Below are 16,576 nucleotides of genomic sequence, written 5' to 3'. Positions count from 1 at the left end.
CAAATAATATACCCTATGAGATTGCAGTCTTTTGAAGTTTTTTAAGGCTTATTTTATGTCCCAGTATGTGATTTATCTTGGTGAACATTTTACATGCATTAGAAAAGAATATGTATTCTACAGTTTTTGAGTACATATTCTGTAAATGTAAACTAGGTCAGGTTGGTAATATTTTTGAGATCTCTGTCCTCATTGATTCTTTTGTCTACTTGGTATACTAATTAATGGAAAAGATATTAAAAATCTCTGGCAATGCTTGGGGATTTGTCATTTCTTCCTTTAGTTCTGTCAGTTTTTGTTTCATGAGTTTGATGTCCTGTTATTGGATATACACGTATAGCTTTGTTATATATTCCTAGTGAATTGGCTTTTTGTCTTTAGGTCTACTTTGACTGGTATTAATAGAACCATTCAGCTTTCTTGTGCTCATTCTGCCTAGTATATAACTTTCTATCCTTTTACTGTTTGTATTTTTGTATTTACATTGTATCTTATAGATGATATCCTATAGTTGGGTCTTGCTTTTTTTCTGCTTAGCCTGACAGTTTCTGCCTTTTAGTTGAGATGTTTAGTTCATTTACTTGTAGTGCAGTTATTGCTATGGTTGATTTTCCATTTGTTCTTCTGGGGTTCTTTTTAAATGTACAATTCATTGGTTTTTCATATATTTACAAAATTATGTAGTCATCACCACTATCTAATTCTGGAACATTTTTGTTGTCCCCAAAAGCACCTCATTAGCAGTCACTCCCCATTTCCTCCAATCTCCAATCCCAGGCAACCGCTAATTTGCTTTCTGTCTCTTTATTTTCGACTGTTCTAGGTACGTAAGTGGAATCATGCAAGATATGTCCTTTTGTGTCTGGCTTCTTTCACTTAACATAATGTTTTCAGGGTTCATCCATGTTGTAGCATGAATCAAGTACTTCATTCCTTTTCATGGGTGAAAAGTATTCTATTGTATAGATATATGTTTTATTTATCTAGTCATTAGTTCATAGATATTTGCACTGTTTGAACTTTTTAGCAATTATGAATTATGCTGCTTTGTCTGATTGATTGTGTACACATTTTTGTGTGGATGAATGTTTTCATTTCTCTTGGGTATATACCTAGAAGTGGAATGGGTGGGGCAGATGGTAGTTTTATATTTACCTTTTTGAGCAACTTGCCAAACTTGTCCAAAGTGGCTGCACTGTTTTACATTCCTACCAACAGTGTATGAGGGTTTTAATTTCTCCATGTCTAGGTCAGCACTTGTTATTATCTGTCTTTTTAATTTTAGCTATCCTGGTGGATATGAATTAGTATTTCATTGTGGTTTTGATTTTCATTTCCCAAATAACTGATGATGTCAAGCATCTTTTCACATGCTTCCTTCTGAGTTTTGTTCCTCTGTTGGTCCTTCAGTGCTTTCTTTTGCATTATTTTTAAGCATTTCACTTTATTTCATTTATTGGCTTATTTGTGTCTATGTTTGCGTGTTTGAGTGGTCCTAGGGCTGGCAATATGCATCCTTAAATTATCAGAAGCTATTCAGAATTTTTGTTGTACCTTTTCACACCTTACACTTGACACTTCAGACTTCCCCATTCATACAAATAGTATTTAGGATCCCATCTGGCTTCCGTTAGAAAACGTCCTTTATTGAGGCTAGCCCGGTGATGTAGTGGTTAAGTTTGCGTATTCCAGTTCTACAGCCCAGGGTTCCTAGTTTTGAATCCTGGGTGCAGACCTACATACCTCATCAAGCCATGCTTTGGGGGCATCCCACATACAAAATAGAGGAAGATTGGCACACATGTTAGCTCAGGGACGATCTTCCTCACCAAAAAAATAAATAAGTCCTTTATCTTTTTAAAGATTATTACATCTTGATTTCCATTTGACTTTTAATACTTTTCTTTTTTACCCAACATAAATATTCATAAACACATGTTAAAATCTATATTGTGTACATCTTTCCCTGCTGAAAGATATATTTTGTGTCTTAGTCATATTTTCCTTTAATTTGAAATTGCCATGATTTTTATTACATCCTTATGATTTTAAGATATATTGGCTATGGCAGCCACTATACAGCTTTAGAGAAGAGATGTTGTTAAAATTATTTTGGCCTGGGTCTTTTACAGTCTTTAAGGATAAACACTTTATCAAGTGTTCTTATGGAGCCTTTTACTTGTTGCTTCTTTATCTCAATCCAGTACTCATGTTAAATGTGGCTTGAATGTGCATACGTGTACTTCATTTGTTTCACAGATAGCTGCAGCAAAGGGGAGAAGGGGGTTTTTTCATTTAGTCTCCATTGTGCTACCCAGGATGCCATGCCATAATTGCTCCCCTGCAAGTAGACTAGGCATACCCTTTCACATCTCAAAGAACTCAGCAGCCTTCTTTCATCTGTGACCTTCTAAAACAGGTTGCAAGTGTTAAAATTTGTGGCCCTCCAGAGTCGGTTTCTGCCTGCTCCAGCCAGCTGAGACTTGTGCTAAGACCCTTTATTCAGGTCATGCCATCCTTGTCAACATTGGTCTCACCAGTAGAAGCATGTTCTGTCTGAAGCAAACTGAGAAATTCTCGGCTGGGATTCTAAGAAATGGCTAACTCTGGGAGTGTGGAAAGTGGGTCTCTGTCTCTGTCTCTCTCACTATTAAATGAAAGAAGGGTAATTAAAAGCTGCTCATTTAACAGCGTTTGGAATGTTTTTCAGACAAGAAAGAGTAGACTTGGTTGTGTTCAGAACCTCCAGTTGGTTTGATCTTTTTGTTACCATATTCTGTTGAAACATTTCATTATAATTCTGAGTAATTTGAGAAAGATGAGCAATAATTAAGTCATTAAGATAGAATTGCACTGAGCTGAATGGATGACTAAGTCAGTGAATGTTCCAGGCAACCTAAACTCTATAACTGTAGTCTGAGAAATTTTTAAAATATTATATCCCTTTTTAGCAGCTTCGTGCCACTCTACTCGTCTTTCTGTAAGTAGCAAAATCTGAAAGTGTGCACAAAATTGTGTGTGTGCTCATTTTTCTGAGGGGAGAGAATATATGGTCTTAATCAAATTCTTAAAGAGTTTTATGTCCAAGAGAAGATTAAGAACCTCTAAGTAGAAAGTATTAGCCTAATTTTTAGCTTCCTGAAGCCTTTTTGATTCAAATACTCTTGGCCAGATTGCCTTCAAAGGTTTTCCCCCTTGAATTTCTGATGTTTAAAAGAAAGGGATATAGATTTAGATGAGAAGGTTTATATATATATATATTATATATACAAGGAAAAGGAATTATCTTGAATTGTAAACCCTCAAGGTATGGAGATGCCTTAAGAAAACTTCTAGCAAAAGTGATGTAATTGAAACTGAGTAGGATAATAGGCCTATTGGAAAGGAATCTCAAACATGCAATTCTTTGAGACAAGTAGGGGCTTTCAGACAGATTGTAGGCACAAAGAGCAACACTGTTTACACACATACGATGGTCGCTGGACTGGTATGCTAAGGAGGGCCTCCCTAGTCTGGTCCAGCCTGTCTCCTGCCCTGTCTTCCAGCAAAGCTACATTCTGGTGAAATGATCTCAATGTCATAGATTCCATATTTTATTTTACTGCGGGAAAAACATGCCTTGTTGTTTGGGATGCTTGGTGTGCATTAGAAATTCTAGAAAGCATGTAATAGATAAAGGTATTTATTACTGAAGAGAGATTGTTGTCTTCATAGTCGTCGCTACTGAAAAAACCCAATTTTTAAAAAACACCCCATTTTACTTTCAAATCACCATTACCACACTGTCTGCTTTTGCCACCAGTTTGAAGTGCTTTTGCCCGGCTCCTCCTTCCCAAAGAGCAGCACGAGCTTCACAGGCACTGGGGAGAGGAAGCCAGTCCCAACACACTGTGACGCAAGCAGGTATTCAAATGCCTGTGCTCAGGCTTTGGATGTGAATGCTGCAATCAAAGTGAATTTGTGAGAGCCTTGCAATTTACAGGTGTTATGCTGCATTTTGATAAGCTAACACATTCACATTTTGCCCAGTTGAGGTATCAATAGTGAGGAAATAAGGTTTGTTGTCTCTCTGAAAAAGCAGAATGTTTAATTTCTTATTTGCCTAAGGCCCTTTGGTTTGTTTTCCATGACTATTTCCTCTGACTCTTTTCTGCAAATATAACTACTGTGGCCGATAAGTCACCATGGGACAGGCCTCTTTTAAAAATTATGTTGATGCAGAACTCCTTCAGAGCCCCTGCGTAGGGAGAAAAAATTTTTAAATCAAGCATTAAGTGAAATTATATCCAGATTCTTTAATAGTTGAGATATAGAATAACCGTCTAACAATTAAACAGCACTGTATTATTATATAGGCACATTTAGGTACTAATGAAAATGCAATTGTAGAATTGCCAAACTCTAACAGAAAAAATTTAAGTTGCCACCAAACTGTCTTAAATGTTGCCTATTGAAAAATTATCTTCAAAATTTAGAATATAGTATTTTGTAACATGCCCCAAAGTTTGTGTATAACAGAATGCAAAATTATAGTTGCACATTGGCTTAGCCGCTCATCATTTGCCACCTTTTCATCTTAACCTGAAATATAAATTGATTAGGCTAGGCAGACATTGAGTTTATTTTTTGTTTGCCCTCTAAGTTGTGGACCTAATTTTGAACTGAATATCCATCTGAACTGCATAGAGTCTCTTAAATTGTGTGAGTAAAGGGAAGACTGTTGCCTCAGTTTCACTCTCTGTACCATTGATTTTTAAAACTTTTACCTATTTCACCAGAATGTGCTTTTTGGGGTTTAAAGTAAAAAAAAAAAACCTGTTTAGCGAGAAACCCTGTTAACGTATTTATCTTCTTCGGGATTTGGCAATAGAAAGTTCAGGTAGATACTGTAATAACATGAAGTGATCAGCAGGGGACTTTCAGATCCTTCCCATTACTGCTTTCTCGTTTCCTGCTTTCAGTTTAAGGTTTGTGAGCTGTCATACCGTCACTTCTCTCCCCTTTCCCACCCGTCCTCTGTATCTTATATTAATGTACTTTTGTGGTAGGCCCCAGACGTTCCACAGCTACCTGGAGGACATCATCAACTACCGCTGGGAGCTCGAAGAAGGGAAACCCAACCCTCTGAGAGAAGCCAGTTTCCAGGAGCTGCCTCTTCGTACTCGTGTGGAAATCCTGCACCGACTCTGTGATTATCGGCTGGATGCAGATGACGTCTTTGATCTTCTCAAGGTGCTTAACTGGCGAGCCCTTTCCCGAGAGCAGAATCTGAAGTACTGAAAGAAGCCAGAGTTTGGCTTGTGTTACTAGTCTTGGGACTCTTGATTGACAGTAACGATGGATACGAAACCATGACCACTGTAGCCAGAGGAATCCAAGCCATGCATTTATATGACTGTGGGTTATTTTGGTTGAATTTCTAGTTTGGTTTTGTCTTCCTTTACGTGTGCTGAGTCCCATCGGACACCGGAACAATCAGAGGCACGTGTTTGTTCTTCCTGGCATCAGCCAAAATTGCAACTAAATTAGCCACTCAATGTTATTTCCCAATGTCTGAAATTTGATTTACCATATTGAAATATTTATTGAAAACTCTTAAGAACTTCAACCTGTATATACAAGTGAAGTTCATCCCTACATACACATTACAAAATTTATGTTGGAGAAGGAAGGTGTAAATCTCTCTTCCCTCCCTCTTACTCTGTTGTCATCATTTATTTTAGAAGTCTCTGTCCAAGTGAGGGTGTACAGGGTTGTTGCTTTTCACTCATGGGGAGGTCAGTTTCTAATCCTATTCAGTCAGAAATGATTAAATGTGTTGATGACTCCTCAGTTCACCCCCGTTCGTGGACATGGTATAAAAATCATTGTGCAGTTTAGCGCGGTCTTTGCTAAGCACTCAAGGACTTCACTAGCAGTGGGAATGCCAATGCAGGTCAGACCCTGGGTAAGTTGGGAGCTGTGGTGCTGGATCTCAGCTGGAATGAGAGGCTGCTATAGGTTATGATGGAGCTGCCACAGGATCACATGGGACAACACTTTCACAACCTTGGATTCCCTTGTGTTGTAGTTGTCTTTCCCTTTATGGGTGCACACGTAAATAACAGTAAGTCCAAACCAAACGTGTAATAGTTTCATCACAATTCCTTTTGGTTTTTCTTTCTTTTCTGAAATGAGGGCAACAATGGGGATAGGAAGCATTTGAAATATTTTCCCTATCCTCTTCATCAAAGAAGTGACCAGCTTCCCATTCTATCTGTGTTTCCTATGCCTTGATTGAAAATTACATAAGTTGCTTGGGCATTTTTTAATTATGAGGTTTATCATGAGTATATGAAGTATATCATGAGTATAAATTTTGAATCCTCATTTTAGGTCTTTCTTTTTTGTTTTGTTCCCCATTTCCCCAACCATTTCCCTGTTTTTCTACCTAGGGTCTGGATGCAGACAGTCTCCGTGTGGAACCATTGGGTGAAGACAATTCCGGGGCGCTCTATTGGTATTTCTATGGAACGCGAATGTACAAGGAGGACCCTATACAAGGAAAATCCAATGGAGAGCTCTATTTGAGCAGGTATACACTTTAAGACCAAGCTGTGATAGCTACTGTAAAAAATGTCATTAAAATTAAATACATCAGAATTCTGCAGCAAAAAAGTTTTTTCTTATGAAGGGATTGGCTATAACAGCATAACACAAATAGATGCAAAGAGTTATTTCATAGAAAAATTGAAAGGGCGGGGCCGGTCCCATGGCCGAGTGGTTAAGTTCGCGTGCTTGCTTCAGCGGCCCAGGGTTTCGCCAGTTTGGATCCTGGGTGCAGACATGGCACCGCTCGTCAGGCCATGCTGAGGTGGTATCCCACATAGCAGAGCCAGTAGGACCTACAACTAGAATATACAACTATGTGCTGGGGGGCTTAGGGTAGAAGAGGAAGAAGTAAAAAATAAATAAACCCAAAAAAAGGGCAGCAGATGTTAGCTCAGAGCAGGACAGTCATTTCACTGTAGCAGTTTTCCTCTTTCATAGTCACTTCTTGAGAATACCTTTTTTCTGCTAGAATTGGTGATCTACGCTGTCAGTATAGGACCAGATGGACCTTAAAGAATGCCTGAACATAAGCCTTCCTAAATGAGGAAGAGACCCCTGCTATCAATAGCATCCCAGAACAGTGCTGTCAGCTTGTTTTATTAGACTTTCCTATTGCTAGGAGTGCTCACTATTAAGAAAGTGCTACGTCTTACTCAGTTTTTAATAGTGTAGAAGGTCAGTTTTCCTTGGTTCCACTCTCTAGTAGTGGAAGACAGGAAGTCCCCTGTTCTTTCCCGATGGCTGCTGCATTTAGTCTTTTGTAGTAATCTCTTGGCCAGAAAAGCTGCAGTTACTCATTTAAAAGTCGTATGTAACACATCAATCCTATGACAGAACATTTCTAATTAATATACTATTTCTTAGGGAAAGCGAAGGACAAAAGAATGTCTCAAGTGTTCCTGGGAAAACAGGAAAAAGAAGAGGAAGACCCCCAAAAAGGAAGAAACTCCAGGAAGAGACTACAGTGAGGTAAGAAGATCTCATTAGTCTTTGATGGTTCTAGACCCTCATGCTGGGAGGGACCTAAATTTCATTTGTTCCTTCATCCTTGATCTTCGCTCGAGCCATCGGAAGGACGTAAATTATGGAGATCTCAATCAGACTCCCCATGAAATTACTGCGTGTGCGCTAGGCATCACGAAGCCCTAGCTGCACGACCTCCAGCAAGCTCCCTCCCCTCTCTAAGCCTGTTCTTTTATTGGACAGTGGGGATGCTAGTAGTAATGAGGATTGAATTGAACAAGACAGTGAATGTGACAGTGTAATGAACTGAAAACAATGAATGGCCCGTAGTGAGTGCTAAGTATGTGTTAACTTTTAATATTTGTTCTGCCGCACGTTTTTTCATAGGAGCGTGGAGCAAGTTAATTCTGTGATTAAGTGTTGACTAATAATCAGCATTTTAATAGAATTATATATCATACCTGAGTTCAGGAGTTAATTCTTTCCTGTTACAAGATTTTAGTAGCAAACATGCATTATTTTGTTTAAAATACCATTTCCTACAATAAAGAAAAGGTCAGATCTTTAACATTTTTATAGTCTTTATTTTATATTTAATTTTAGCAAAGAAAGATTACATTACGTTTCAGCAATTCTTTTAAGAAATTCTACCATCAGACCTGTCATTATCTACCTATGAAAGTTAGGTCATGTTCTTAAAAATTTGAATCACAGGACAAACTGCTTCTTCCCTCTAAATTTTAGAACTACTAAATAATCTAAATGCTTAGAGTAGGCCAAATTTCACTGTGTTGCTTATTAACCACTAAGAAGTGTTTGCTAGGAATTAGATTATGAATAAATCAATCAGAATTTGATATTTTTACATATAAGAATCTGCGTTCCACTTAACTTCCCGGAACGTGGCTGCAGCTGGCAGCTTTCCTCCTACCAGTGTTGGTGAGAAATGTCTCTGATCGTATTCTGTACATGTGGCCTCTGTGCTTGGATCTTGTTAGCAATCCACACCTCCTCCTGTGTTCAGAAAGCCGTTTTATGCCTATCTCCATTTTCTTGTAAGTACCAACAATTCAAGTGTTGGGAATATAGAATCACTCTAGCAAACATACGTGGACTTGTACTACCCTCTACTGGTGGTATTACTCTTTAGAGCTCTGTATCCAATACAGTATATACATATTTTTTAATTAAATAAAATTTAAAATTCAGTTCCTCAGTCACACAAGCCACATTTCAGGTGCTCAGTAGCCACATGTAGATCGTGGCTACCATATCGGACAGCAAAAATATAGAAATTTTAATCTTCACAGAAACTTCTGTAGAAGAGTACTGCTTTAGATAATTGAGAGCAAGCCCCCAAAAAAGTCCACAGAGAATGTCCTGTACGACTCGGGAATACAAATGGCAGTGATACCTAATGCCATTGTGCGAGTACTTTGTATTTTATATTAATCCCAACATCCCTTTGAGGTAGACGTTAGTAATAGCCCCATTTTACAGGAAAGTTAATTGGCTTTCCCAAGGTCAAGTGGTGAGTGACAAGCCTTGAACAGGGCCAGTCTGCCTTCAGAGCGCATGTTCTTACCCTCTGCTGTATGTGAGGTTATGTTAAATGTGCCTTGTCTATAGGGCAGCCTTGCCTCAGTGAGGAGGATATTGGAATCCCTATAGTTCTTTTTTTCTCGGCATTTAACTATTAACACTTAACTGTTTGATTACAAAAAAAAATGTTTTAAAAGTTAATATTTTTCTATTCATTGATGTTAGCATAACATTGGTTTCCTATACAGCAGTCCTTCTCTCTATACCAACACACCTACATCCTGGTGTTTGTTTATTCAGGACAGTCACTCATCATCTTTTTTTTTTTTTTTTTTTTTTAAAGATTGGCACTGGCGCTAACGTCTGTTGCCAATCTGGTTTTTTTCTTCTTTTTTTTTAAATTCTTCTCCCCAAATCCCTCCAGTACATAGTTGTACATTCTAGTTGTAGGTCATTCTAGTTGTGGCATGTGAGATGCTGCCTCAGCATGGCCTGATGAGCAGTGCCATGTCCACGCCTAGGATCTGAACCAGTGAAACCCTGGGCCACGAAGCAGAGTGTGCAAACTTAACCACTCGGCCACAGGGCCGGCCCCTCCTTATCTTGACCTTGCCCCGCTGACACACACACACATACACACCACTCTCCTTGTATTAAGTTAATTGAGTCTGCCTTATGGGGGAAGCACAGAACAATTTTGAACATGTCTTTGTTTTAACTGGTACCTCCTTTTCCTGTGTTTCAGTGAAAAGCCAGAAGAAAACTCCTTGGTATCTGAGACACAGACAAGAAATGGTAATGACCTTTGCTGGAGTTTAGAAAGGATTAAGTAAGCATGGTTGATTTATATTATGATGGTGACTCTCTCATTTTCCAGAGTCATACAAAGCAGTTAAGGTTATTGCAGTGACCTTCTAACTATTCTCCTTGCCCTCCAGTTCTCTCTTCCTCACACTTCATCCTGTCCCCATCTCTCCCTCTGATGAATAACTAGAGGGAAAGACCAGGTCTTTCCACTTGTATCCTGTTACCTGGACTCAGTGTAATAGACACCCAAACAGTGGGATGAATGAGCAACTTCTCAAAGAGCTATCTTTTTAATGGAGAATGCTTAACTGCATAAGGGAGTATACTGGTTTCCTACCTAGATTTCATTTCTGTAATCCAGATTGCATAAATTTGTCAGGAGATATCAGTTTACACTCTCAGTGTAAATGAAACAAGGAAGACTGCCAAACCTCAAGTCAAAATCAATTGCATGGAAAGTAAATACATTTAAGCATTTTTAGGATATTAAAATCTATCTTATGAAGGTCACAAAAGTTATATTTGTATTGCCTGTAGGCAATCTTAACTTTTAGGGGTAAATAGTGATAGTAACAGGAAAACCAAAAGTATACATTGTCAAGCTTAAAATTTAAAAAGTAATAGGTCTCCGTTTTTTCTGATTGCCTAGTTTTGGTCATGACCCAGGGTAAAAATGAAATTGAGAATAAATAGGAAAAAAGCTCCTAGTGAGATCTATTTAATGAACCCATCCTTTTCTTTTCTAGGATCCCAAGGGCCGGGTCAAGGCACTTGGTGGCTCCTTTGCCAAACAGAAGAAGAATGGAGACAGGTCACAGAGAGTTTTCGGGAGCGGACCTCCCTTCGAGAACGGCAGCTCTATAAGCTCCTCAGCGAGGATTTCCTGCCTGAAATCTGTAACATGATTGCCCAGAAGGTATGCGGTGATTCCTCCCTCTATAGGAGGTAATCCAGCCATGTTACGTAAGGATTATTCGTTAGAGGTTTTGAATACATTCACCTGTCTCCTGTAAGTGGTATAGCCTCTATCTTCTCTCATCTGGAGTGTTAAAAGGGGACCTCATGCTACCCACTCTCCTTCACTGTGAGTCAGTAATTTAATTCTCCTTACCCCAAGAAGTCCTCAGTGCCCCCCACCCCCAGTACCACAAGGGCTTTTCAAATCTGGAGCCACCTTTCCTTCTGTAACATTCCTCAGGAAACATTCCCTGAGCCTGCAGCTGTCTCTCAGAGCACCCTGTGCGTACCTCTGTGTATATGCTCCCAGCTTTTTAAAATTGTCTTCTTATGGCCTCCCTCTCTCCCACTAAGCAGCAAGCTCTGAAGAATCCTTGTCGCTCCAGTGCCGGCTCTTTTCCCAACTGGACCTGAGCTCTATGTGTCGCCTCCTCCAGCTTCAAGGCAATTTGTTTCATAAACCATACATCCTATATTTTCATACATATACACCCTAGTTCATGACTTTTTCCAACATCTTTCCCCTGTCTGCCCCACCCATTCGAATACTATTTCAAAAGCCCCATTTTAAAGCTATCTCCATGAGCCATCCCGTTTCTCCCAATCTTAGGATTCTCTTCCCTAACATGTTTCCTCATCCCTCACTTAATTTCACTGTGAGTTGTTTAAGCATCTTCAGATTAGGGACCATGTCTTACTCATCATTTTAAACCCCCACAACACCTGTGTGATGCCTTTTCTATGGCAGATGCTCAATAATTATTCAGTTTGCTTATTTCGTAATTCTAATACTCCTGATTGTTAATACATGTTAATAGAAGACAAAAACTTGACCACCTGCCCATGAAATCTGAAGAGAAAGTATTTATAAATTATTGCTGCAGTACCTTTAGAGAAGTAAAAAATGATAAATATATTATTTAATTTGTTGTGAATCCAATGATATTTCTAACCATTAAGCAAGTTGATGCTTTAGGGAAAATTCTGGAAATTCACCTTTCTCTAATAGCGAGAACTTACAAATAGTGCTTCAAGAATTACGTTTTCATGGGGCCGTTCCAGTGGTGCAGTGATTAAGTTGACATGCTCTGCTTTGGCGGCTCAGGGTTTGCAGGTTCAGGTCCTGAGTGCAGACCTACACACTGCTCATCAGGCTATGCTGTGTTGGCATCCCACATACAAAATAGAGGAAGATTGGCACAGATGTTAGCTCAGGGCCAATCTTCCTCACACACACACACACACACAAAAAGAATTACATTATCACAAATGAGCAAAAAAGTCTGCATTTCCCCATCAATATACTTAATTCCATACACTATAATTACACGTAGTTTTTGTGATCTGTGGCTCACCGTGATGCTTTTTCCAAGAATTGAAATATATAATCTAATTGTTTAACTATTTTATAGAGATGGTTTTATAACTTTATGTAATCTTTTATGTGACTTTATTGCTAGGACTGATGATGGCACATTAAATCATCTATAAGGCGTATATCTAAACATGCTTAAGCCTTCTTTTATAATTTCTGCTTTTTTACTGCAATGTTCAACCTGAGATTTTTTTGGATAGGATAACTAAGAGGAAAAAACCTACATGCATAAAGCTGATGGTTTTGTTGCAAAAAATTTCAAGAATTGACTCTTTGCAAGAGAAGAAAAAATTAAGATAAACCTTAAATATAATTCTCAAGAACCATGAAATCAGAAACCAAAAAAAGAAATAATAAATTTGATATTTTGAGAACTGTGCAGTGCTCTAAATTTGCAAACCTCAGTGAAATGGGATGTTGATTACCAAAAAAAGAGAATCTAAATTGTGCAATAGAAAACCATAGCGGACCTGTCATTGGGGAAGAAGAGTTTTCACAAAAGAATCCCGTGAAAAGCTCCAGAATTATTTGGATTTATTCACAGGTAAAATTTTCTAAACCTTCCAGAGAAGATAATCTCCAAGCATGTCAAAAATGAAGAAATAGGTAGCTAACCTGTTCATATAGTATTGGTGTCTTAGATCCCTATTCCTCAGAAAATTAAACACACTCTCCTCATTCAGTAGTATAAATATCAACTCCTTGATACTGACAAGTAAAACCATCACTTCACCTAAAGAGTAACAACTCAGAACCCAGCAGGGTTAAGCCTAAGTCTGTAGTGCTGGTAATATTGTTTTGGAAGTCTTGTCCAGTGTAATATAACAAAAAAGAAGAGAAGAGGCAAAGTTTTAGAATGTTTTGCCTGGAGTAATGTAAATCCACTTATAAAGTCGATTGATTAGAACTTAGTAATAATACCGAGTAACTAGATGTCCTGCATCTGAATCACCTGGCGTGCTTAGTAAAAGCTCAGATTCCTGTCAATGCCCTGCCCCCAGGCCCCGCCAGAAGGTCAGAGGTGGTGTCTGTTAACCTGCAGATGTAAAAGCTCTTCAGGTGACTCTTGTGCATCCTAAAGTTTAAATATCACTGAAAATAAACCCATTTACAGTAGCAACAAGACAAATTTTGCTGTGAATCTAACTAGAGTTGTGTGTAGTTGATAAGAAAGAAAAAGCTACAAAACTATTAGACATGTTTTTGAGGTCTCAATGTAAATATATTAAGACGTCTCTTTCTGGAAAGAAAGACTAAGTTTGGGTGTCAGTATTCATCAAGATAAATTGGGATTCATTATAACCTTAGCCAAATCCTAGAATGATAAAGATTTTCCTCCTAAATACCAGGTGAATGTAAATATTATAAGGTGGGAGCAGTGGGATAACTAGTCCTACCATGTATAACCACATAGATCAGTATGTTAGAAGCATCTCAAGGAGCTTTCATTTAATAGACCAGCTATCATAAAGGATTTACTCAAGGCGGGACACAAGTATGAACTCCTCACAGTCTGCTGAACTTGGCCTTCAGCAGAGTTTTATGTTCATCAACGGTTGTAATATTTTTGCCAACCTGTTGTATCCATTGTAACTTATTACTGAATTTACACAATTAAATATCATGAAACCAATAAAGTATGAGCATAAAAATTTCTGTAAAAAGTTTTTATTAAAAAAATCATTAAAGATCAGTTGCTTCTAAAAAGTTGACTGTCAAATTAGGGTAAAACAGTAAAGACTGGATGGGAAAGAATTGTTAAAATCTTAAGATTTCTGTATTTGGATTACAAATGTCCTTAACATCTCACTTTCACTTAAAAAAAAACTAAACTAGAGGGAAAAATAAAGGAGTAAGAGGGTGATTTATATGAAAGAATCTCAGGAAACCCCTCTCGATGGGGCCCTCCATGTAGGATTGGTGAGTGACGGAACATTTCTACATTGTTAAAATAAGTGCTTGAAGTATATACATTTTCTAAATCCCTTGCTTTAACTGTGTTAACCTACCACTACCCATCCTACTTGTCTTGGCCAAAAGTAGTTTGCTCTGATAATGAAGAAAACCTATGATTCAAATCTGGAATTGAGACGCATATCAGTAAAATAGAATGTGATGCTTGCGTATGAAAATGTAGTATGTAAAGCAGTCACAGACACCTGGAACGATGGATGAAGGCTAATGTGTGGTATGGTGGGAGTGACTAGCTTTCCCTTCAGCTTCTATAAATTATAGTGCTGCCCTTTTCTTAGCTATCCCTTTGGATAAGTTACTTGATATCTCTGAATTTCACTTTTCTCATTAGTAAAACAAAAGGCCATAACTCCACAGAATTTTTCTGGGAATGAAAAGACCCACGTCATCATAGTACCTGGTGTAATACTTAGCAGTCACTGGGCACTTGGTCCCTTCCATTTTTTATGGTGGTGGATAATCGATGAGAAATTTTGGTAGAAAACTATGTCCACGCTTCTTACCAAAATGAGTACAAGTCAGAAGAGAGGTAAAGCAGATAGGATGAATTGTAAAGATGTGACAGCCCTGTAAACTTTAAAGGAATAAGAGAATCAGAGGTGAGGCCTGCTTTGACCATATAAAGTTAAATTTTTATGGTAAGATTTAAATAAAGGGGACGTAGACGAGTAAAAATATTTTTGCTAATCTTACAGACAGTAGTCTTTAGACAGCTTATAAGCATTAGATCTTTAACAAGTAAATTGATTAAGGGTATAGATAATTCACACCAAAGATGATAGTAAAGTACAGAGGAAAAGGAGCTCACCTTCTGTATCAAGAACACCACTTTTCCTTGATAGTAACTTTCATCTGATTTGGCGCAGTTGGAACCAGACTGTTATTGACCTATTGCTAGTGGCAGGGAAACTGGCATGATCTCTTTGAAAGGGAGTTCCGTGGTAAGGTTTTACGTTTTTTTTTTTTAAGTTGAAGACTCTTCCTGTTGGGGTCTTAAAGATTGTAGAGGGGTTGCTCACAGGCACATTAGAGAAAACTGCTGGGGTAGCTTTTGGGAAAAGGAGGCTCATGGCACCTCGGACAGTTGGGGTTGCATTTGAGTAGGCCTAGTCATTCTCATAACAGAAAAGCTTTCTAACGCTCTGTCTCATTAAATCAACTGCCATTGTTGTGCAGTATGTTTACAATGTATAAACCACCCCTGTTTTCATTGAGTTTTTTATCCTTTGTTGCTTTACCTGTTTGATTCTTCAAGTCTGAAGATTTTTGGTTAAGTGATGCCAGAACCAAACCTGGATAGTGCTGATACTGATACTGAAGCCACAGAAATTACTCATCTTAGGGGCCGGCCCGGTGGCTGAGTGGTTAAGTTTGCGTGCTCCGCTTTGGCGGCCGCAGGTTTTCCTGGTTCGGATCCTGGGCGCAGACATGGCACTGCTCATCAGGCTATGCTGAGGCGGCGGCCCATATACCACAACCAGAAGGACCTGCAACTATAATATACAACTAGGTACTGGGGGAATTTGGGGAGAAAAAGAAAAGAAATTACTCGGCTTCAAGACCCTTGCTTTACTACCTCTTAATAGTACTTCACAACGATGAAGCTATGGGGCTTATCCCACAGAAACAAAACTTAGATTGGCCATCAAAATGGTTGCCTAGCTTCAGACAGTCCTCACACTCCTCCTCTGAATTCCCTATGGCGCTCACTTTCTAGCCTCTGCAGACTTCTCAGGGCTCAGCCTCTCAGGCAGGCTCTGATTCCTGCTGGTGAGTCTTTCCCTTCTCTGTCTTACTCCTTCTGACCCAGCCCGGGCAGCTCCTCTTACTTCTCACTGCTGCCACTGAACCGCCTCGACAGGGATCTCTGCCGTCTGCTGCTTAGACGCCCTCTTTCAGAGCCATTCCTGTCAACTAAAGGTGATCAAGCATGGCTTTCCCTTAATAATTTGAAACAAAATATTTTTTTAAATGTTTAAACAAACAGTTAAGGGTATTTCTTGCCAGTCATAAAGATTGACAAAGGAGACACCTGGTGTCTATGAGTTGTTCTGGTTTTGTTTTTTTAATAGAATAAACTGGCTTGGTACCTTGTGGAGTTGAATAGTCATCTTTACTGACTGTCCTAAGGATACCTTTGGCCCTTTGTAGGTAAAGCCATCACCTATGTGCCTTAAAGGCCACTTTTCTACTGGCGGCAGCAGTGGCAGAAGCTGAGAACACCCTAATCTATCTCTTCCTTTCTTTTCCTCACTTCTGACCATAGGAAAAGCGTCTACAGCGCACAAAGGCAGAGTTGCAACCTAGGTGGATGTCTGACCACCTGTTCATCAAATCCATCAAGCGAGAGGTGAGTGTGTGTGACAG

General features: G+C 38.8%; 1 protein-coding gene across 8 annotated transcripts in view; it reads left to right on the top strand.

The window, feature by feature from the left end:
• The window catches only part of CECR2 (CECR2 histone acetyl-lysine reader), a 160,760-nt gene that overhangs the window by 112,360 nt on the left and 31,824 nt on the right, over positions 1–16,576 (top strand). For 5 of the 8 annotated variants that reach the window (XM_070620331.1, XM_070620330.1, XM_070620328.1 and 2 more), the window contains exons 3-8: positions 5,049–5,232; positions 6,435–6,574; positions 7,456–7,560; positions 9,842–9,891; positions 10,650–10,819; positions 16,476–16,559. In XM_070620331.1, coding sequence (XP_070476432.1) covers positions 5,049–5,232; positions 6,435–6,574; positions 7,456–7,560; positions 9,842–9,891; positions 10,650–10,819; positions 16,476–16,559 — 733 coding nt within the window. The remainder of the gene's footprint in view (positions 1–5,048; positions 5,233–6,434; positions 6,575–7,455; positions 7,561–9,841; positions 9,892–10,649; positions 10,820–16,475; positions 16,560–16,576) is intronic. The other 3 variants (XM_070620326.1, XM_070620332.1, XM_070620329.1) reach the window with 1 other exon arrangement.

This window comes from Equus przewalskii, chromosome 5 (assembly GCF_037783145.1).
Source record: "Equus przewalskii isolate Varuska chromosome 5, EquPr2, whole genome shotgun sequence".
Classification (NCBI taxonomy): Eukaryota; Metazoa; Chordata; class Mammalia; order Perissodactyla; family Equidae; genus Equus; species Equus przewalskii.
This window is presented reverse-complemented; position numbering and strand designations above follow the sequence as displayed.